This window comes from Telmatherina bonti (genome assembly GCF_933228915.1).
Source record: "Telmatherina bonti genome assembly, chromosome: 22".
Classification (NCBI taxonomy): domain Eukaryota; kingdom Metazoa; phylum Chordata; class Actinopteri; order Atheriniformes; family Telmatherinidae; genus Telmatherina; species Telmatherina bonti.
In genome coordinates, this window is record NC_136631.1 from 26029331 (window position 1) to 26052152 (window position 22822).

General features: G+C 41.5%; 1 protein-coding gene across 1 annotated transcript in view; it reads left to right on the forward strand.

The window, feature by feature from the left end:
• The first annotated feature begins 5751 nt into the window (after positions 1-5751).
• The window catches only part of slc8a3 (solute carrier family 8 member 3), a 139850-nt gene continuing 122779 nt past the window's right edge, over positions 5752-22822 (forward strand). The window contains exons 1-2 of the mRNA XM_079262699.1: positions 5752-6226; positions 12779-14645. Of these exons, the coding sequence (XP_079118825.1) occupies positions 12865-14645 (1781 nt within the window). The 5' untranslated portion in view covers positions 5752-6226; positions 12779-12864. The remainder of the gene's footprint in view (positions 6227-12778; positions 14646-22822) is intronic.

Here is a 22822-nt window from a genome sequence, read left to right on the forward strand (position 1 = left end):
TCACGCCACACTCCAAACACACGCTGGTGACAGGAAATAGGACTCCAGGCCTGAAGTCTTTACATCCTGATGTGAGCTGACACTTTACCTTTCTTATTTCACAACTTCACTACTTATTACTGAGTGCTGTAAGTCGACATCACCCAAGGGTGATGTCAGTGTTAACTTTCCTGATGACCCTCCCTCCTCCTTCCTCCCTCCTGTTCCTCTCACCAGCTGGGCCCTCAGTATCATTGCTCGAGTTTTTTTAAAACATTTTTTTTCCAGGGAAATTGCTGCAGCTCATGCCTGCAAATGATCAGCATCTGCAGAGTGCCGAGCAAAGCACCAGGAGAGAAAAATGTAAATCACAAACTGCAAGAGCAGCATCGTTCCCTTTTGCAATACTTTATCATTTCCTGCCTCTTCCTCTGCTGTTGCATGCCGGCGCTTAGAAAAAAAGTCATGCATGTCCATCTTTCTGTGGCACGTAGTAAAGTAAGTAAAGTAGTTTTTCCCTTCACCCACCACCTATAAGCAATCTCCTCAGCAGGATGCACCAGTAGACCCGATGTTAAACACTGGTATAACCCAGTAATTATTACTGAAGCCACGGAGGACTCAGACCGGGAAAGGTAAAACAGGCTCTGAATTCCAGTCACATGACACACACTGGCTGCAGGTACACTTAAATAATCCACACACCAGTCTGCCCAGTGGATTTCCCTGCTTCCACACTTTTTCCTGCAGGGAAGAGAACTTTATTAAAAATCCAACCATATTTTTCACACTAATTACAGCATTATAAAAGCAGAGGAGGGTGGCTGGGACTGCTGGTAGTGGGTGGGTGAGCGGCTGGCACATCATACCTCCCACCCAATGGACCCATTTTGGGAGATTCTTTTTTAATTAAATATTTGACTTCAACAAAGGAACAAGTTAATAATATTTTTGCATCACTGTGTTGGATTTTGGAATTAAAATTGGATCAAAATGATTTTTGCTGCCTTTAAAGATCCACTCCCCCCCCCCCCCCCCTCCCCCACAAAAAAGGGACTCTGCCTATTGCATCCGCTAACTGCTCCAACTCCTTTCATATTATTTCAGAATAAACTAACAATTATTCATTATTGATTAAGAGCTAATTATTCTAAAAGACTTTTAAACAGTATTAATTTAACATACTGTTTGTTTTGCTGTGGAAGTCTTAGAGGTTTCTTTCATGGGGCTTCAGGCCCGCACACGGCTGTAATTAGAGGTGGTAGCAGTGTCAACATCCTCCCACTTTGCTCATCTCTGGGGCTTCGCCTGTCTCTGCAGGGGAGTGAATGAATTGCGTTGAGAACTTAGTAGCAAGTCAAACCTTCTTGCAAAATGAGGCTAGATTGGAGAAAAAATAGTTTGGCTGGGCAACATGCAACCCAGTTCCAATAAAGATGGAATATTGTTGAAAATTAAACAAATAAAAATAAATTTATTTATTTATATTTACCCTTTTTTTTTTTTTAACCAATCGAACATAATCTATATATCAGATGTTTATATTGAGACATTTTGACATTTCTTGGAAAATAGTAGCTCATTTTGAATTTGGTGACAGCAACAGAAAAAGTTTGTTGGAGCAGGTGATGTTTACCGTTGTGTAGCATCCCATCTTTTTTAATCAACTGGAAATATCTGGGAAGTGAGAAGACCATTGCTGGAGTTTCAGGAAAGGAATGTCCTAAACAGATCTGATGGCTGCTCAACAGTCCTGAGCTTTCTTGTGAGATTTTTAGTTAAAATGTTTTCTGTGGGTGAAAGGCCTGCTGAAAGGTGTGCAGGCTGCTGGGTGGAAGCCATGCTGTTGCACAATGATCTATGTTCACAGGCAGTGATTTCAGGAAGTGTTCCAGAGTTGACGAAGGGATTTCAGACAATCATGTCTGTTTTAATGAAGTGCTGCCTGAGGGCCCCAAAATCACCAGCATCCATCCTGTGCACACAGAGATTCCTTCTAATTCTCTGAATCTCATGATGTTTTTACACAGTGTAAATAGTGGGATCTTCAAAGCCTTCACAATTTTACATTCAGGATCAACAAATCTTGTGATTCAGTCTGATGCAGATTAGTAACATTTTAACATCTGAGAGGCTCAATCTCTCTGAAATGCTCCTTTTACATCCAAGTTCCTGACATGTTGCCAATGAACCGAATCACTTGTCAAAATGAGTTGATTTGTTTGATTACTTTCCAAACCCTTTTCTGCCCATCACAATATTTTCAGTATGTGTTGTTGCTGCAATAAAAAAAGTAATATTTTCCGTACTAAAATGTCTCGGTTAAAACATCCTGTATGTTGTTTATGTTCGATTAAGAATGAAATATGAATTTGTAACATTTGAAAATTCTGTGTTTTTTGTTTAGTTTTCATTTTTAAGAGTTTTACACAGCATCCCAACTTTTTTGGAACTGGACAATGTAACTGTCATGATCAGCTTGCAGGCTCCTTGCCGTGTCCACCTAGCCTGGCAAGCCAGACTCTTGCTGTACCAGGGTACAGCATCCGTTGATGCCAGAGTCGGACTCACTGGCATCAACGGATTCATAGAGCTGGACAAACAAGAGCTGAGTGAACCAATCAGAAAAATGGCTGGCGTGACGTCAGTAAAGCGGCAGCCTACAATGTCCGGAAGTGTTCAGTAGAGCAAACGCAACAGAAGAAAATAAACATGGCGTGCAGGACAGAAGACATAGAAACGTCTTTCTTTGAAAGAAAGGCCTCCATGGCAGTCAGTTGTTGAGGTTTTAAGGTTTTGATATGTTCCTGGTCATTTAAAATGGCATTTACGGCAAAAAGAAATGAACTCCAGCTACATCCGTCCGCCATCTTAGATGTTTTGAAGAATACGTGGTGACACAAGACAAGAGGCAAGAGTCTCCTCAGATCAACCAATCAGAGTGGCCGATTTGTTTAAGATCGATGCGAATCTCCGTGAAGGGGAGGGACCATAGACCGTACATGAAAGCTGGACGGAGCCTTCGGCGGTAAAAAGTGAAGCCTATGCGGAAGTGTATAAAACTGCAGTTCCTCCTTCATCCACTAGGGGCTCCAAAACAGAGCAAATCCCCATAGACTCCCATGTTAAAAAGGCCAACTTCACAGAAGAAATAAGCATGTTTACAGCAGAAATAAACATGTTTACAGCCTGGTTCAAAAATCCATTTTTGGTTTAATAGGTCAGGTTTACCTTCATGACAGCTGTGGGGGGAGTGAATTTATTTCTAACTCACCCGTTTAAAAGTAATTTAATCTCGAAGTTCGGCATATTTAGGGGCGTGTCCTTTTGATTGACAGGTAGCAGATCTCCTGCTTCAAGTCAGAAGAACGTTGAACAACCACGGCTTTTATCCAGTTAACAACGTGACTTAGCTTTAGCCCGCTTACCTCCGTTAGCTGGTTAGCTCCTGTTATCTCGGGGCTAGCCTGGTTAGCTCTTAGCTGCCGGCAGCTCTGAGTTCGCTCGATGTCAATCATCCACCATGACGCTCACAGCCCCCCTCTCAGCTCCACCTCTTTGCCCACACATGTATTTTCCGGGCGAGACGACATGCATGCCTCTGTCAAGATGGCGATGGTAGGAACCGCCCACTGAGCTTCAATTCAGCTCTTCAGAAACCTATGAGTGACGTCATGGAGGCTCCGTCCATCTTTTTATGTACAGTCTATGGGAAGGACTCCAGACTGAGTCGCTCTGTATTGAATATATAGCCGAGAGCTTTCCAGTCTGGCGTGCCAGGTTAGTGTCCACCAGTGCCGGGTAGATGATCCAGTTACCAGAGAATGACTATCCCCAGATAAAACCCCACTTAGAGCGATCAGCTGCAGAACCAGACTTAAAAATCTGAACTAGTAAGATGCTGCGTAAAGTCCACCACAGGCAGCCCTGGCAATTTCACAAGCCGTAGCCTAGATATCCAACATCTGAGCGCTGATCTGAGGGACAACCACGTTTGAACAGGCTACTCGTTGCAGTGGGACATTTCTGTGTGGAAGTTTACAAGTCAAGACTGCTTTGCTCTCAGATACAGCAGCCATTGCTGGCACCTATTAGTCTTTGGGATTATTGTCTGGATCTCTTGTTTACCTTCTCTGAAGGTCTCTGGACAACCTCATATTCTCCTTCACCAATGTTAAAACCATCTTTAACTCTGTTTTCTCTTGGTGACCCTTAAACCACTTGCCTCCCATCTCAGGCTCATCCCACTCTCTGTTGGTTGGCATCTCTGGGAAACCAGTTTACTCATTGCTCACCACTGCAAATAAAACTTCTTAGACCGAGTTTGGGTTATTTTAAGTCTTAAATTCTCCAATCTGAGGACGTTGTTGTAGCCACCACTGCTATGAAGCACTGACTTTATATTTTTAAAGACGTTTTTCTGCTGTACGTGATTTCACAGGACATTAGGGATTAACCAACTCTTTCATCATTTAAAAAGCAGCTTTCTAAGCATGTATCTTCACACAGAATTTAGCACAACAGGAAAAAGACCTGATCAGTTCAGACATTAAATTAATAAGCTGCAAATGATTAGCAAAATAAATAAATGGATAAACAAAAATAATGAAAAAGTTCAGAAGTAAAACTATGAATAAGGCAGAACAGAAAATGGCCACTATTTACCAGAAGTAATTAGAATGTGCAATTTCATGATTTCTTAAAAGTTAAGGGACCACCATGAAAGAAGAGAGTAAAAGTAGCTTAAAATCATGACAAAAATCTCTCAATGTGGCGAGATGATTAGAGAGAGGGTTGGCATTGTTTGATTTTTATTTTCTTTTATCATTTTATGTTATAGTTTGCATTTATTTTTATTGATCTTTTATCTTTGGTCAGCTCTTATGAAAAGACTTGACTTGAATGTCTGACATATAGGCTCCTCACAGTTAAACTAAAACAGGGACTGGACACATCGGTTTTTATGCACTTCACAAATAAATCAGAACATCGATAATGCTGATGGGATGCAAATAAAATGTCATTTCTTTATGCTTTTATATCAGGTTTCGCATTTTAAAGTCTCCTGCAGACCTGCTGGGTTTGGTTTTTTTTTTTTTTGGGGGGGGTTGCCAGAATAAATGTAGGCTCAGCCAAAGCAAGGGATCTTCTTCCACAGCCTATAAGCTTTATTTACTCTTTTGGTCTGAATGCAGAGTAAACCTGGACTTTTGGGGGCAAAATTTAAAGGTGGGATCTTAATCCATCTCATCCATCTTCCTGCTGTAGCCCCCCCTTTCTCCGCCTGCTTTAAGCAGCATCGGAGCTGGGGGTCCTCTCTGGTCAGGATTCATGGTTTGTGTTGCGGGATGCTCTCAGCTGATGGTGACGTAGTTGCCCGCCCAACAGAATCAGGTTTTAAGGGGGGGGGGGGGGGGGGGGGGGGAGGCTGAAGGGCGCAACCATTTCACACCTCTAGCTCTGAGAGGTTGGGCTGGTTTTTTAGATGACATTAGTAACAGTTACCACAGGATGACTATCCCCAGATAAACCCCCACTTGGAGCGATCAGCTGCAGAACCAGAGCTGCAGGTAGAAATCTGGACCAGTCAGATGCTGCGTAAAGTCCACCGCAGGCAGTCACGAGCAGTAGCCTAGATATCCAACATCTGAGGGAAAACCACGTTTAACAGGCTAGTCGTTGCAGTGGGACAGAAAAACAGCGGTGTCCAAAACCTAAAGGATCCACAGGAGAGAAGCTGCCGCGGCGGAGAGAGAAGGAGGAAGAGGAGGAGGAGGAGGAGGAGGAGAAGAGCGCTGATTCACGGCTTGCATGAGGAGGGAGAGCCGCGCGGACAGGCTCAAGAAGATCCATCTCTACCAAGGGTGCAATCTTAAAATACCCACCCCTCCTCCTCATCCTCCTCCTCTCTCGTTACTGACAGCTTTGTGATTCGGTCCATCCGTCAGACAGGGAGGATCTGGGGAGGAGAGCGCCAAGCCAGGGGAGGACGAAAGGCGACCACCCCTCTGGCCGGTTTCATCCTTCACTCGGCAGCACTGAGCAGACTGTGGACCTGTTCCTCCGTGGACGACAACGACACATCGGCTTTATTGTGGGATTTCAGTCCGAGGAGAGCACCCGAAGCAAAATATCCGAGTTTTAAGACTATTGACAAGCTGATCCACACTGCAAAACAAGAAGGAAGGAGGAGGATAGGAGCTATTTCACAGTCTCTGCACATAAACTCCTCAACACACAGATCCAGGTAGGTTTTTAAAAAAAAAAAAAATTGAAACAGCACGGTGACAACTCAGGGATCAGGGGAGACATGATGTGACATCGTGTTATAGGTGAGAGATGCAAACATCTATGAGGGATGTGAATCGGTCCCTCCAGAGCGCACGGGCTTCCCGAACCTGCCCCATCCCTCAGCCGATCCGATCCACTGCAAACCGGCTCAGATAGATTCGTGATACCGTCTAAATGGGTGTGACATTAAAATAATTGGCGTCAGTCGAGACAAGTAACGGATTCCGGCTGTTCACTGGCTGTCCGGCTCATCTCACTGCTGATTGGCTGAACACCTGGATTTCTACTTTTTTTTTTTTTTTTTTTAATCCGTGAAGCTCCAGCTTTTATTTTTACCCTGTATCTGGGAATCTCCTGCTTGGCCTGTCTGTGTTGGGAGTTAATAAACGCAGGCCTGCGCGCATTTTCCAGCCTACATGTTGGTGCGGGCCTATGGGTGCTCCAGGAGGGATTCCCCCCTCAGGTGCGACTGACATTGGTACAGAAACGGCCTCATGATGATTAATCAGCAACAGCTGAGGCTCTCTGCGTGTCTGCTGAGTCCATGTTTACGCGGATCTCAAGTAGCCGCCTTGAACAAGACCCTCCTCCCAAAATAGGGACAAGGAAAAGAGATCTGTGGGCAGAGCAGCCGCTTTCTCCTGTCAGCAGCTGCCTCAGCCATAATGCTGTCTGCATCGGTCAGGAAATATAGCCTTGCAGGCTGTGTACAGTGGTCACAGATGCGCTAAACAAGGGGAGAAGGGGGGGAATGCTGATCCTCTTGTTAAATTCAGTAGATTTAGAGTGAAAAATGAGATTCGCCTGCAAACTGAAGGTGATTTAACAGTGGAGCTATGTCTGTGTGTTATTAGTTCATAAATAATCCAAACTGTGCATCAATCAAACTCAAGATATCAGAATAACCTGGCTTTGAGCAGTTCAAGTAAAATGGATTAGAATCAGAGGAAAACCTGGAACAAGAAAATAAAATCACATCTCTAAATAATGTAGTCATTATTCCATCTGAAGAAGTCGGGATGCGGAAATAAGAAACTGAAACTTGGTTCATTTTTAGCCTTCTCATCTCTACTTTTAAAAGTACAATCCTGCACACCTTGTAACAGAAATGTACCCTCATGTTCTGGCACAGAAAGCATCCATTTGAATCAGCAACCTACTGTGCAGGTTTTGGACTGTAGGAAGCTGAAGTACTCAGAGAAAACACAGAGTCACAGGGAGATCATGCAAACTCCAGGCAGAGGCCACAACCGACATTCAGAAAGAGAATCCTCCTGCTGTAAAGCGACACCTCCAACTATCAGCATGTAGCTACATTTATCTAGAGTTTAGTCTCTCTTTTTCTTATGTTTTTATCTGGCGCCTTTAGTTGTCAGTGGTGACTTTGTAGCTTAAATGAAAGCTGCAGAAGGTTTCTGTTCTTTTTAATGCAACAGAAACAGTAATTTCTCTATTTATAGTGAAACTCAATCAGTCTGATGCTGACCTTGTTCAGCTTTCGCTTTTGTTTTCTTTCTTGATCTGTTCTTTTCTTCTCAAAACATCACAACCAGCTAACATTCACTTCAGTTAATGATTTATTTGGCTGGTTTTTATTTTTTTTATTATTTTATGTCTGTTTCACGTATCTTCCTGGGGATATGACTGTTTGTTTCCTGATGATAGGAATCTCTAAGGGTTTAACATCACATTAATTCACATTAATACATTGATTCAGTGATAAACAAGCCAATAACATTGATCCAAAATGAAATCATTGAACTCTTCTCCGAACACCAGAGCACACTTCAGAACAAAGCTACTTTGTAAGGAAGCAGCGGCATGGCAAGCAGACAGAATAAAGTTTAGGAAAATGTTGTCTCCCCTCTCAGAAAGGGATCAGCGTCATGGTCTGGAAATGGTTTGCTTTCCCCGGCATCAGAAGACAGAACAGAAAATCAGAATGTGATATTAGTTTGTTTCCTTAGCCTATGTCCACCTTGAGATGGAACCAATTTTATTTTAAAAATCCCTGTGAAATGAGAAAATTCCTTCACCCTTCTTGCTTGCTCCACTTTTTAGTGTGCTCAAATGTGTGCTCAAACAAATCAATCTGAGATCTCTGTGATCTTAAGAAGTGTAATAAACCCTTCACCCCAGTAGTGATACTGCCATTGTAATCAGGAAAAGTTTCCACGAACGGAGCCAGAGAAGGTGATGATGGTGGAAGCAGAGGACCAGTAGATTTAGCCGTAAAGGCCACATCATGCTTGGAGCGTAAATGTAATACTGTAATCCACCACTGTTGTAGCTGTTTCCAGGGTTTGCACATGCGAGTCAAGCAGGTAGGGCCAAGTTTGGTCCTCGAGATCCCCCCCCTGTCCACCACACCTGCATGTCATCCAGCTCTGCAGACGCCTGGTAACGAGTCATTCCTTTGATTCTGGTGCTGGACAAGGTTTGCGTCTAAAAGTTGCAGGATGGTAGATCTTCAGGACCGAAGTTGGGCATCCCTGAGGTTGAGCAATAAAAAGATGAGCTGTAAACACAGAAAGAAAACTATGGTGTTTTCAGATGTATTCACTTTGAGTCCAGATTTATTTTAAAAAAGAGCATTTTTAGGCTTTTAAAAACATCTGCTTCATTGGGAAGAGATGTACAAACGGCAAGAAACTTTAGTAGATCCACCTAATCTCATCTCTGTGTGGAGATGAATTTCCCAGACTTTGTGACGTGGGCAAGTTTGAATGCTGTCCTTTGAATCAATGTTATATCATTTGTTTTTATGGGGATTAGATCAAAATCAGCTAAATGTGGCGAGTTTGTTGGTTATCTGGGATATAAATAGTTTTTTTTTCTTGGGATTTGACATTACTTAATGGGATTTCAGTCATCCCTATCTTGTTTGTGCCTAAAATACATACTGACTTTTGTCTCTTATTTCTACTTCCACTTAAACTTTTACTGGCATAAACTGGACTATGTTGCTACTCAAAGTAAGCATACTAATGTTATTTAGCCATTGTGCATTCTAGAGAAATAAATCAAAATGATGTGATACTTAACTGTCACTGAACATAACTGAAGAAAAACGAGGTTACGGTAAACGTTGTATGAACAGAGTTAAAGTGTTTTCACACCCGTCTACCTATTTAAAGAGGTCAGTGTTGGATTTCATTTAGGAGAATGCCCGAGCTGATTGTCACCCCTAATTTAGAAATCATCACTAACAATGTGGTTCTTGCTTCGACGTGGAACAACGTTATCCTTCCTGTTAACTTTCACACTGTCGGTCGCTGCTGCTCAGTGTTGCTCAAACCGCTCTGCATTCATGAAGCAAATCGCAGCCCTTAAAACAGCAGTTAGTATGCAGATTGTTTCATGTAGCTCCTAATTTAAGGGTCGTTGTCGTAACGGTGATGCCCGCTGTGAAACGGGACAGTTTACTCTCCTCTGTTTGGAATGCAATTTGTGTGAAGATAGAAAATCAATTTTCAAATCCAACATCCTTGTGAGGTCATACACCTGAAGGGACCTGAGTACTTAATGTAATTACTCCCACCAACTATATTTGCTACCCAAAGATTATTTATGTCTCTTAAAAGATTTTATCCATCCATCAGTTTCTCAAAACCTGAATAGTGAGGACTTTATTTTTTGCATTCACACACAAGCAAGGAGCATTTTCTGTAAAATGATGAATAGAATAGTTCCCGTAATGGGTCTGATCTTTTGTTTTGGTCTTTAGTGAAACAGTGTTGTAGTTACAAAATGAAATTTTGAGATCTAATGGATCAAGACATGAGGTAATTACCAAGAAACTGACTGCCTCAGTGCAGTGCAGCTAAATGGGCTTACATCTTAAAAACATCTCCATCACTGTAGTAGTTTGCTCTTGGATTGTTGGGTATTTGACTCCTGTGCCACTTTTGTTCGTCTCCGTTTATCTAGACTGACTGAATAGATTTTGCTGCTTTCCATCGCTCTCCTTCTGCACAATGCAACACATAGAAGATATGTGCAGCTCTCACTGGCTGCATAAATGCAGCAGGAAGTTGCAGGAGGATTGTTTAAAGCTCAAACAAGAAAGGTGTTGTGTAGGAATTACCTTGTTTTTTTTTGTTGTTTTTTTACGTATGATCATCACATGGACATTGTTTTAGTTAAGTGGAAAAAAGAAGAGTGGATTTTGATCTGACATTTCAGATTTACGTTACTGCTCCTCCAGTGTCGCCTGGCAATTAAATAACATCATTCCCATCCTAAGGTTGTAACATATTGAGAGGCAGTCCCGGGGCTTTAAATCCTGGATGCCTCATTGCAGTTGCTGCACATCCACCCCGACTGGCCAGCGTGCAATAAAAAAGATGAGGAGAAGCTGGCAGGTCAGCAGTGCTGCTCTGATTCTAAAACAGGAAAAAGGCACTTCCCTCAGCCTCATGCTGCCTTCAATGACTTATTCATACCTGCGGGCATTTTTACCTCTTCACTGGCGTAGCACAGGATGCACAAATTTTTCCTTTCATTCTTAAAAGTTTACTCTCATTTGCGAGTTCCTCCATTTGAATTTTAAAGCTCTAAGATATTCCAATTTTTTTTTTTGTTTGTTTCAAATACAACTTTTGTCTCATTAAGTAACAACTTTCCCTCTCAATTATTTTCCTGTTGTTTTTGTTTGTGCTCTGCACTGTTGGCTCTCACAGGGATTAAATAGCTGGCTGCAGTCCACAGAAATGGCTCTGCTGATTCAGTTAAATTCAACTTCCTTGTCTGCAGCTTGTGCTGCTGCTTGCTGTCATCCCATTTTCTCTCCTTCAGATCAGTGTGCTGCCCCACAGTCATCTCTTCTTTTTTTCTAACATTCCCCTTTGCTTTTTAAATTTCATCGCTGCAAATAAAACCCTTCTCAAGAGTCTCTGAACATGAACAAAGTTATGATTGCACACAAGACACAATAATACTGCCAGTGATGCAATTATTTGTACCTATGAACCGTTAAATTTAAAATCTTAGGGATAATTTATCCCAGAATAGATTAATTAGTTTTGCCACTGCCTGCATGTAAGGCGTCATAACTTTTCCAGTTTATTGCAAACTGTGTTGACAATGTTTAGATCCTATCAACAACATCAGGGCATTTTAATAACTGTGAATACCACAGATTTCCTGTTCACACTTCCATGAAGGATTTGGTTGAATATTTTAACCATCGACGTTTCTAGAAATGGCAGTAAGAGGTGCTCCAAATAAGGAATCTGCATTACATTCTAACATAAGTTATTCAAGGAATGCTTTCATCCAGAGTGCCTATTAAACAAATGCATGTGGTTGTGCAGGCAGTCCCACAGGTAAGCCTGTAAGGATTCAGAACATAAGAATGTGCTCTCAGGTAAGTGTTGAACGAGTCAGATCTCATTCAACTCAACTGAATCAACGGGAAAAGACAGTGGACACAGTGATTTGCTGACATGGTGCTCAAAGATCACTACCAACCTCTCAAACCACTAAATAATTATCATAAATAAATCAGGAATAAAGAATAAATATCCTTTGTTAATATTCTGTGATAAGTTTGAGGTGGTTAGTTGTTCATCATCCTACCTCTACCGCTGGCCAAAGCTATATGCTTCAACAGAATACCAAAGTCCCATCCATAAGAGCTGAAGAGGAACTGAAGATGCTTAGCTTCAGCTTTTATGAGTTTGAACAATGTCAGTATTTTAACTGTTAGCTCCTCTCTTCTGCAGAGGTGTTAAGGGTGCATTTAGGGCTCATTATGGAATGTATTTGGATTGGACATCCATTGCCTTTGTCCAATTTTGCTTCTTGGTGGTCTCCTGCCTCCTCTCTGCTGTTCTTTTGCAATGCGACATTTTGGACACTGCTTAGTTTGGCAACACTGCACGCTTGCTGAGCGAGCATTTTGGTTGCAGGCTGTGTATTACCCTGGAGATTTCAGCCAATCATGCTCAAAATCTCATGATTGGGTGCATGTTTACACATCCGAACTGGCAATATACTCTATGACTGAAAATTAGCCTTTTGTCTCATATAGTTTCATTAAATTGATGTTAGCTTTCTCATGGTGTGATTTATAGATGTAAAATTCTCCTGAATTCTTCAGCAGCATGATAAAATGTTATCCAGCTCGCTTTATATCGATAAAACATAAAGGTCTCATGAAAGTACTCTTTGTAGAAAGAAGGCAGAAACCCGCTGAAGTTGTACAGAGGGGTTGCTGGATTATTAAAATTCTTGCACTCATATAACAACAGAAAAAGCCTTTTCATGCTTCAGAAAGGGTTTTCCCCACGCACGCACACAAATGTACACATTTGTATCACAGCCATGCATCCAACTTGGGTTTTAAAGTAAAGGGAAAACACCAGGATGAGAAATCCCCCTTGATTATGTCATTCCTTTCCGCAATGAAGCATTTCAGTTGCTAAATAAATGCAACATGATACAACTGCCTTAAAGAAAAGATGTGGAATAACATATACACTCTGTTTCTCTCTGGTGTGTTTAGGTAAAGGGTGGAGAAAAGCACAGCCCAGTGCTGGATCCCGGAGGGACTGTTAGTGTGGTAAGGACCCTTGAGACGAAGGAGGGTGCATGGAGGGTTCAAGGCCTGTAAAACCAGGGTCATCGGCCTGCCTCTGGTTGGGGCTCGTCTCTGTGGCTGTAGCCTTCCTTTGTTCTGAGGCCCGGTCCGATCCGAGCCCTACGCTCAGTCCCAACAATGCCACCTGTAAGGGGACCTCCAAGTGTCAAAAAGGTATCATCCTCCCCATCTGGTATCCCGAGGACCCATCCATGGGTGACAAGATTGCTCGGGTCATTGTTTATTTTGTAGCCATGATCTACATGTTTCTCGGGGTGTCCATCATTGCTGACCGCTTCATGGCTGCCATTGAGGTCATCACATCCCAAGAGAGGGAAATTGTCATCAAGAGGCCCAATGGGGAAACAACCACCACCACCATTCGAGTGTGGAATGAAACAGTCTCCAACCTCACCCTCATGGCCTTGGGCTCATCTGCCCCTGAGATTCTGCTCTCTGTGATTGAGGTTTGTGGACACGAATTCAAATCTGGTGAGCTTGGGCCCTCCACGATCGTAGGCAGTGCAGCCTTCAATATGTTTGTCATCATTGGCCTTTGTGTGTCTGTCATCCCCCAAGGAGAGGTACGCAAGGTTAAGCACCTCAGGGTGTTCTTTGTAACTGCAGGTTGGAGTATTTTTGCTTACATCTGGCTCTACATGATCCTGGCTGTCTTTTCTCCCAATGTAGTCCAGGTCTGGGAAGGCCTAGTTACACTGTCCTTCTTCCCCATATGTGTAATTCTTGCCTGGGTAGCAGACAGACGGCTGCTCTTCTACAAGTTCATGCACAAGAAGTATCGCACTGACAAACACAGGGGTGTCATTATCGAGACAGAGACCGAACGCTCCAAGGGGATTGAGATGGATGGCAAGATGGTCAACTCTCACTTCATGGATGGAAGCGCCGCCAGCAATCTGATAGGCTTGATTGAGAGCAAAGAGGTAGACGAGTCCCGACGTGATATGATCCGCATCTTAAAAGACCTGAAGCAGAAGCATCCAGAAAAAGAGTTAGATCAGCTGGTTGAAATGGCCAATTACTATGCTCTTTCACACCAGCAAAAGAGCCGTGCCTTCTACCGCATCCAAGCTACACGTATGATGACAGGCGCCGGGAATATCTTGAAGAAACATGTTGCAGAACAGGCGAAGAAGTGTGCTAGTGTGCAGGAGGTTCATGTGGAGGAACCAGAAGAGTATGTGTCTAGGATTGCTTTTGAGCCTGCTGCGTACCAGTGTCTCGAGAACTGTGGCGCTGCCATCCTGACCATCACTAGAAAGGGTGGTGACATCAACAAGACGATCTACGTGGATTATAAGACCGAGGACGGCTCAGCTAATGCTGGAGCCGACTACGAGTTCACAGAGGGCACAGTGGTGTTCAAACCAGGCGAGATGATCAAAGAAATAAGCATTGGCATCATAGACGACGACATCTTTGAAGAGGACGAACACTTCTTTGTACGTCTCAATAATTTGCGTGTCTTGGAAACAGAGGATGAGGTGTTATCCCCGAACAGTCTACCATACCCAAAGGCCATGTTAGGATTCCCCACTGTGGCCACTGTAACTATTCTGGATGACGATCATTCTGGGATCTTCACTTTTGAAAGCGGCTCAGTCCATGTCAGTGAGAGTATCGGTATTATGGAGGTGAAAGTTTTGAGGACTTCAGGAGCAAGGGGGACTGTCATTGTGCCTTATCGCACCTTGGAGGGACTTGCCAAAGGAGGAGGGGAGGACTTTGAAGACACCTATGGAGAACTTGAGTTCAAAAACGACGAGACCTGGTAAGGCAGTACCTTTTTATCCCCATTTGGAGCAATGGGTGTATGTCGATGTGGTGTTGGCACAAATTGATGTTTCTTTCATAGCTTTTTCTAATTGATCAGATTTACATAACTGGAAAGGAAGTGCATTTTTATTTGTAAGTGATTTTCTTTCTGCTAGTTTTTGCATCCATTGATTTAGATTTCATCTTTGAATGGCAGTTTGATGGTGGTAAATCTGTCACGAAATAGCTGCAGTACATACATATGATAGGAGCTTCAAAGCTCTTCACTAGTCTGCCAGAAGCTTGTCTCATTCAGCATTTGCTTTTGATGCAAAGATTCTGTCTTCTCCTCTTGACAGCATTTAATTTAGAGCATACTTTGGTAAACTATTCATGTGCCATTTGCAGTCATCACTCTGTGAACTTTGAATGCTTCTTTTCTTGGTTAGACAGCATACTCTCTCATCTGAGTGCGCTCTCTACCATATATCCACTTGTTTTCCTGTCAGGAGATTTTGCTGTCATCAGAGTGCTTGCTAGCAATCCCATGTGTGTCTCATGCAACAGGGATTCTACTGGGATTTGTCACACAACCGTGGAAACAGGAAGGCCTAAAGTAACCCTTCCCTTGCCTATCTAATCCCTGCTGCTTTTGTTTTGTCAATCTCTGGATTTTTGTTCCTGCCCCTATTTTTTTTTTTTCCTCAACGTCTTGTCTTTTTCAACTGACACAAAGCAGGAGAAAGGCTTTAAAAGAGAGAGTGATCCCACTGGTCACGTCTGGCTTAGATTTGTATAATCAGTGGCAGCATTTTAGGTTAGTAAGTGTCTAGTGACATAACGCGAAACCCTGAGGTTTGATTATTTCTTATGGAAGACCTGAATGGAAAGCCTGAATTTTGGTTGTAAGCCTATATGAGTGATGTTGCTGCCTTATGTAAATTGCGTATATTATGTAGCCTTGTCTGCCATACCATCTGTGTACAGTACTGTTCTACAAAAACACACAGACTCACAACTGAGTGGGCATATTTGGCAGTGCTGCAGTGATAGCAACATACTGCACCTCACTACAAAACATATCAGGGCCAAATATTGAATGACTCCACGATATTTAGTCACACGTATATAAAGCAGTTCTTTAAGATACCAGGAAGACAATAAAGCTGCACCTCCGGAGTAAATTGGATTTGTTTATTTCACAGCTTGCATCCGCATGCATCTCACACATTGGTCTACTGGCAGTGAATCAAAGTGACATGCATCTGCGACATCACCCTCCCTACCAATCAGGACCCTCTCAGCCTGCTGCGGCTGACTGGCAGGGTCTGTGCTCCAGGCTGGGAGTTCCCGAGGGCTGAGACAGCTCAGAAGACTGGCAGCAGGGGAATGAGTGTCGGGGTGATCAGCATGCTCTTGGGGCCCGCTGAGCTCTCAGGGTTTTGCTTGATTTATGTGAGATACGCTTTTTTTGGGCCGTGCCTAGAGGCTGCTGAGGGAGTTGAGTTGAGAGAAACTATTGCTCTGTTGTGATGTTGTTGGCATTATGAGAGAATGATAGCGTGTTGGTCTGCTCACTGTGCTGCATGTTGTGCTGCAAATTTGGCACTCTTATGATGCATTGTGACTTCGTTATGAGTTCACAGCTGTACACATTAGTATAAAGTTACATATTAGTAATCTCTAAGAATAATTAGACCATGTAGTTAATTTTAGGACATTTCAATCAAGCAGGAAGAACATATTGTGCCAAGTCTTAAGTTATGTCAGTTTCCCCCTCTTATCTTTCAGAAGATGCTCATTAAACAGTCAGATGGAAATATCAGAATGATCAAAAACTATTTTTAAAGCAATTATAACAAGATAAAAACATAGCTAACACTTAATGCTAACTGAATATGTAGCTGGAGCCTACGTTAGCTTAGTTTGAAACAGTCTCTTAACTGCTAACAAATGCTAACAAAACCCACTTAGCAGCACCTTAGCTGAACCCTGCTAACACCCGCGGCTGTGACCGCCATTGATGGAAACATCGCTGGCAGCACGTGATTCTTTTTCTCTGAGGCTGCTGCATTTAGCACTACAGATGAGGCCAGAATGCACTTTTACTTTGCCGACACTCCCATTTACCAGCCACAGTTTCAAATATTAAAGGCTCTGAAACTGCCAGCAACAAAATGAAATGAAAAAAAAAAAAAAATAGATTGATCCATTTATTTAAATGCAAGACTGCTGCAGCTCCCTCTCAGTCCTGCTGTGCTCCAGTCAAAAACCAATTAACTGTCCAATTGTCTCTGTAAGTTGTCTTTATCTGAAACGATGGTCCAGCACAGCCTGTAGGATGAAGTGCATGCCATCCCTTCATGTTGTAGTTACAGGACTGTCATCGAGGAGGTAGTTGTAATTACGGGACTGGTTTGGAATAAATTCATCCCCCAAAGCACTGAGAGTAAACACACTACTACTGGCAGCTTGAAAGGATTTAATTGTCTTTTTTATGTGTTAACTTTGCAAGTGCTTGAGCACAGATTTTTATGTGTGGGATTAAACCAGGTTAGATGTGTATTTGTCATAAAAGTCAATGCTAAGCAAAGCTAACTGGGCTTAAGCTTAAAACACTTTCATGATTAATCTCTTTCAGCAACTGAATTTGTTACCAAATGGGATGGTAATGGTATCCACTACACTTCTGTTGCTATGGATACTCATCATAACTATGTATCGGAAAGTCCAATGTTTTGTTTAAAAACTGAGCGTGACTATGAGGTTTCTTCAAAAAATGACAACAATGCATGAAAAATGAACAAATGCTTCCTCGTGACAGCACAGCTTAGAAAGAAATCTAGGAAGAGACAGCACAACATATGAACCTGTTATTAAAAATATACAGTCAGTGCTGATTAATGTACTCACTATGAAAAATAATAATAAATGTTATATGAAGATTATTCAGTTAAGCATTCAAAACAATGAAAATTGTTCATATGCATGAACATGCTCGAGTATTAATATGAAAATATGAAAATCTCTGCTTCTCTCTTCAGAGACTCTTGTGTTTTTTGTAGAATGGCACACTGCTGTTACAGAACTCCCAACAAATCTCTTGAAATTTCCATAATTACACTCGGATAGTGATGAATTAGATTTTCTGTGCATTCATTAAAAAGACAAAGAGGAGCAGTGGTTGTGACAGCTTCATCCAGAAGCATACTAGAAGATTCATGGGAACACATCCATACACTATACAAAGGGAATGAATGCGCAGAATATTCACCAAAGGCATAATTACAATGATGTTTCTTCTGCTGCCTTGAAAACTCTCCTCAGGGTCGTTTTCACACTCATGACATGAAAAAATACTGAATTTATTTTCCAGCACTGCTGAACATGAATATGTGATAATGGAAATGTTGTGTTTATTTCCATTTTGCAGAAGAGACTCCTTTAGCGGCTAATTCAGTGTTAATTGTGACGACTAAATGAGGACACAGTGTGTCCCTTGTCTTAAGGGCAGAGTGTTTTTCCTCTCTAGAATATTTAGACTACATAATTCTTCAACCCATATGCGACTCCTTTCTCTTTCCTCGTTTTTTAAAAAAATCAACTATTAATTCCTTAATTCTTCTGGCAAAACATGATCTGTTTGTTACCAGCTAGACTGAAAATGGTTTAATGTCTTGGTTGGTTGTAATGTTGTAACTAAATTGTGTAATTGTAATGGTAAGATTAAAACAGTCTCAGAATAGTTTTGTTTTTTTTACTTTAAAAAAAGACAAAAACTAATTTTTGGAGTATTTATGACTTCTCAGACTTAAATGTCTGCCTCTCGGGGAGGGTTTTTTTTTTTTTTTTTTAATCTGAAAGTTTGGTCAGGCTCAAATGAAGCTGCTGTGGATTTTAAATTGTTGAAGGTTGCAGACTTCTTTGACCCAGTGAGGAACACAGCTGCAAGGTGGAGAGGCTCCATCCCTGGAGAGATGGATGTTTAACCAGGCACTGATGGATTCATAAACAAATGAGTGGTGTGTGTGTGTGCAGCAGACAGACCAGAATAATCTGGAGTAATTATCACTCCTGTGCATGCAATTTGCTTAATATATAGATATTATTAGATGTGGGGGGTTTGTTTAGTGAAAGATGTATAAATAATATATTACCCCGCTTTCATATCCCACCTTCTACAAGTCCCTCTCCCAAACTCTCCTCTTTATATTTCTGGAATGTGAAACTGCGACCCTTCTTAGCATCATGACTGACAGAACACATGTTTACGCTAATCCTCATCCTGCTGACCACTCAGCTTTTCTCCCCGCCAGCACTTTTCCAGAGAGCCTGGAATGAACCTCTGAGGTTTACCTTACCACCCTGCAGCCAGCTCTCTCACACAACCACAGTCTAATCATGTTCAGCTTATTAAATACAGTGCTTCATTTCTGTTATTGCACATGTGCAAGCCCCTTAGCATGCATGGGACGTAGCATTTAGTAATAATTTGTATTTGAATATCATCTTTTTGGGGCGCTTGTGTTTTGTCTGATTCCGTTACTTTAAGGACATTCACAGCTAAATACACAAACACAATAATTGAATTATCTTTTGGTGAACATGTAGCCACACCTCTAGCAGGTCCTGTTGGGTCATAATCCCTGATGCAGAGGTAAATAGCTAAAGATCCAGCCTGCAGTATGACAGAGAGGAGTCTGTGTTGTTTGGGCAAATGCTGGATGATCTGAACCATTATTTGGTCACGAATGTTTAGTTGCTGCTTAAAAAATGCTGACATTAATTAGAAATATTTCAGATAAGTTAGTGTATATACAGTGTCAGACAGTGGTTCTATTATTTGTCTCTATTTGTCCCCATATATATTCACAACGACAAAAACAAAACCAAGTGATACCTTAGTTAGAGCTGAATAATAACATAATTCAGCTCAGGGTGTGTTGCCAGCTTCCCCTGGGTGTCTGTTAACAGGGAGCATGCAGTCAGGTTCCCCTGTTTTTATTTTATTTTAAGGTCTCTACAGCCTAACAGAGTGAGGGCACATTCACATCAGCTTTTTTCATTCAAATCCAAGTCTGTTTGCTCGGAAAGTCCGCTTCGTATTGGGAAATGTGAATGCGGCAAACAAATTCTGCATCGGACCAAAGAAGCGGACTCGGTCTGTCTACAAATGCAGGTCTTGGCCCGTTTAAGTAGACCAAAAACAGGAAGCGGACTACAAAAAAAGTCACTTCCTGCATTTGACGTAGCATTGCATTGTGGGTAAATGTGGCGTTAAGAGTCCTCTGCCTCATGTGTTGACCATACTGTGGTCATTGTTGCTGTATATTTCTGCAGTATAATTGCATAAGACAAAATATAAAACCCAAAACAGTGATAGTTTTCTCTCCATGTTTAACTCAAGTTTTCTTCTTCATGCTGGTCCTGTCCTCTCTTTTTCTAAATTCTAGTGCAACACCACCTTTGGTGGAAATGGGGATATATTATTGTAAAGGTTTGGCGCGCTTGAAGTGCAGCATGAGTGCAATTTCAGTCTGAATGAATACATCTCCCTACAACTGAGCCGAGTTTCCAATCAGACCGAGTCCAGCGGACTATCCTGATGTGAATGCATCCTTAGTTTGTAGGAAACTGTATCAGTTCGTTCTTTTCACTTTTAAACATTCAGCTGCAATGTTTGAATAAATATAAAAGCACTCTATGTATGTTACTATATGTTACAGTTTGGTTTCCTGCAAAAAGATGACACAACACCTTCCATTTCCTATTAACATATAACTGATTTATAAAGGACATCTATTAAAGTGATCGTTTCAAATCTTATCATGTCAGCGCTCGGTGCAACCCCCTTTATTCTTCAATGCAGTTTGAACTCTCAAAGTGTCCTTCAAGCAGTTTTATAAAAGAAGTTTTCCAGGCATCTTTAAAGACTTTCCTTCCTTTTTAAGGGCACAATGTGCAAATTGTTGAGCTATGCCGAGTGTTTGACACAGCTCTTTGTTAGTGTTGTTTATTTCTTCAAAAATGCTGAATTTAATTATCTTTTAGTGGAAGATATGGGAACAAATGATGTCTTTTCAGACAGATTGCTATCAACAAAGTGGCTGAAGACATCATTTCAGACTGAAAGTTTTCTGTTAGGTGTGGAAAAAAAGTGCTGAATCATCTCTAAATTCTTTTCTTTGTACTTAAATGAATCACAGGTTTAATTAAATGACTAAAACTTTGCTGATAAATGTTTAAGTACAAAGACTGAACTGAAAATAGGCGAAAAACCAGCAAATGTCCAAAGAAAAAGACTTGCAAAGAGACTGAAGTGAAATGGTGAAGGACAGACACTGTTTAGAGACCACTGTAAAAAGTTACAATGAAGTATCTGCTTGGAGGCAGGATATGAAAGATAAGTAGGGTGGGTCATGGCCTTTGCCTTGTACTACATGTGCCAGCATTTTAAAATAGAAACTCCCAGAAAGAGTTAAACTCCTGTGCTCCAAACCTTCATTTTTAAGTCATTTTCATCAACGCTAAAACTGAATGACTTCTTTCTTTGGCCACATTTCCAAAACACTTCAATGAGATTCCGCTGTGTAGTTATTGTGTGACGTTTCTGCTACATATGACTGAAAACATTACCTTTGACCTCTTATTTTGTCAGAGAATTTATGTAATTATTAATTTTTTTGTTTTGCACAACCTTTAAATTAGAACTTTTTTTCTTTTTGTAGTAAAGCCTCGTAGTCAAAGCCAGAAATCTGAGAGTAGTCCTGCATTCAGACCTGAACTTAGCATCACATTAAGACAGCTGTGAAGCCAGCGTGCTATCACTTAAACAACAGATCAAGGATTAAAGGACTGATGTCTCAACAGGATTTAGAAAAACTTATTTGTGCTTTTATGTTTATTATTGTCCTTAACTGCAGGTAGTCCAGAACGCTGCTGATCCAGTCCTCACTAAGACCAAGAACATGGATCTTATGACTCCAAGATCTTTACACTGACTTCTTGTTGATCAAATAACTGACTTAAAAAACATGTTAGTTTAGAAAGCATTGAGTGGTTTGAAGGTCAAAATCCATTCGTTATCTTCTGGTACGTTATAAACCAACCAGATCTTTCAGGTCATCATGGTCAAATTTACTTTCCGTTCCCAGAAGCAGAACTAAACACGGCGGCAGCGTTCAGTTTTCATGCTCCTCACACACGGAACAAAGTCCCAGAAACCTGCAGGTCTGTTGAAACTCTGCCTTTTACCATAACAACTGATAATTCCTCACACTGGAACATTTTTTATTTGTTGCATTTTATCTTTTACTACTTTAGCTGTTTCTAATTATTTATTTGCTTTAATTTCGTTTACAATTTTGTTTTTAATGTACTTTTAAATGTTTCCTGCATCCGGCTGTCATGCTTTAATTCTTTATGTAACACACTATGAATTGTCTTGGACAAATAAACTGGCCTCGCCTGGACTTCGGCTGAAAATGAGGCGAGTTGGTCAAATCAAAGGTTTCAGGAAGTATGAAGCTGCTGTTGAGAGATCAGTTTGGTCTTTTGCTGTGTAGCCATCCAGACAGTTTCCATAGTGACAACACATTGAGATGGTCTCACTGTAAACCATTCTTTGAATTATGTGGAAAAACCGCTGTGGTTCGTTAGATTGCAGTGTTGATGTGTTGTAGAACTACACAAAAATGTGCCAACAGCTGATGGCTAAATCTCTATGAAAACACAACCATGATCCCCAGAGGTTGAATCCAGTTAGTGATCCATTGCCTTTCTCTTTTAGATCCATAATGAAATTTGGTTCAGTTAGAGATCTACATAAACATCAGGTAAACATGTTAACTCTTTAAATTCCAGGCTGATTTAATAAGTAGGAAATGTTAATGTATCCAGTAATAATCATCTACACCAGCCTCAGAAGTGTTTAAGATGTGTTCTTCACATGTCTCATTTAAAGGAACTGAATCTGAGAGCCATCCGAGATGCATAAGCATAAATTCCTCTAAAATACGATCGAAACGAAAGCACCTCAGAGTCCTGCTGCAGCCGATGTGAAACCGGAGTGTAGCGCGACACCAAATATGTTGCTGTAATTAGTGTCAGCTAGTTTGGGAGTAAATAACTCAAGTACTCTGATGCTGCCTTCAATCACACCCGAAGGTCCGTAAATAGGACCTGCCGGTGGGA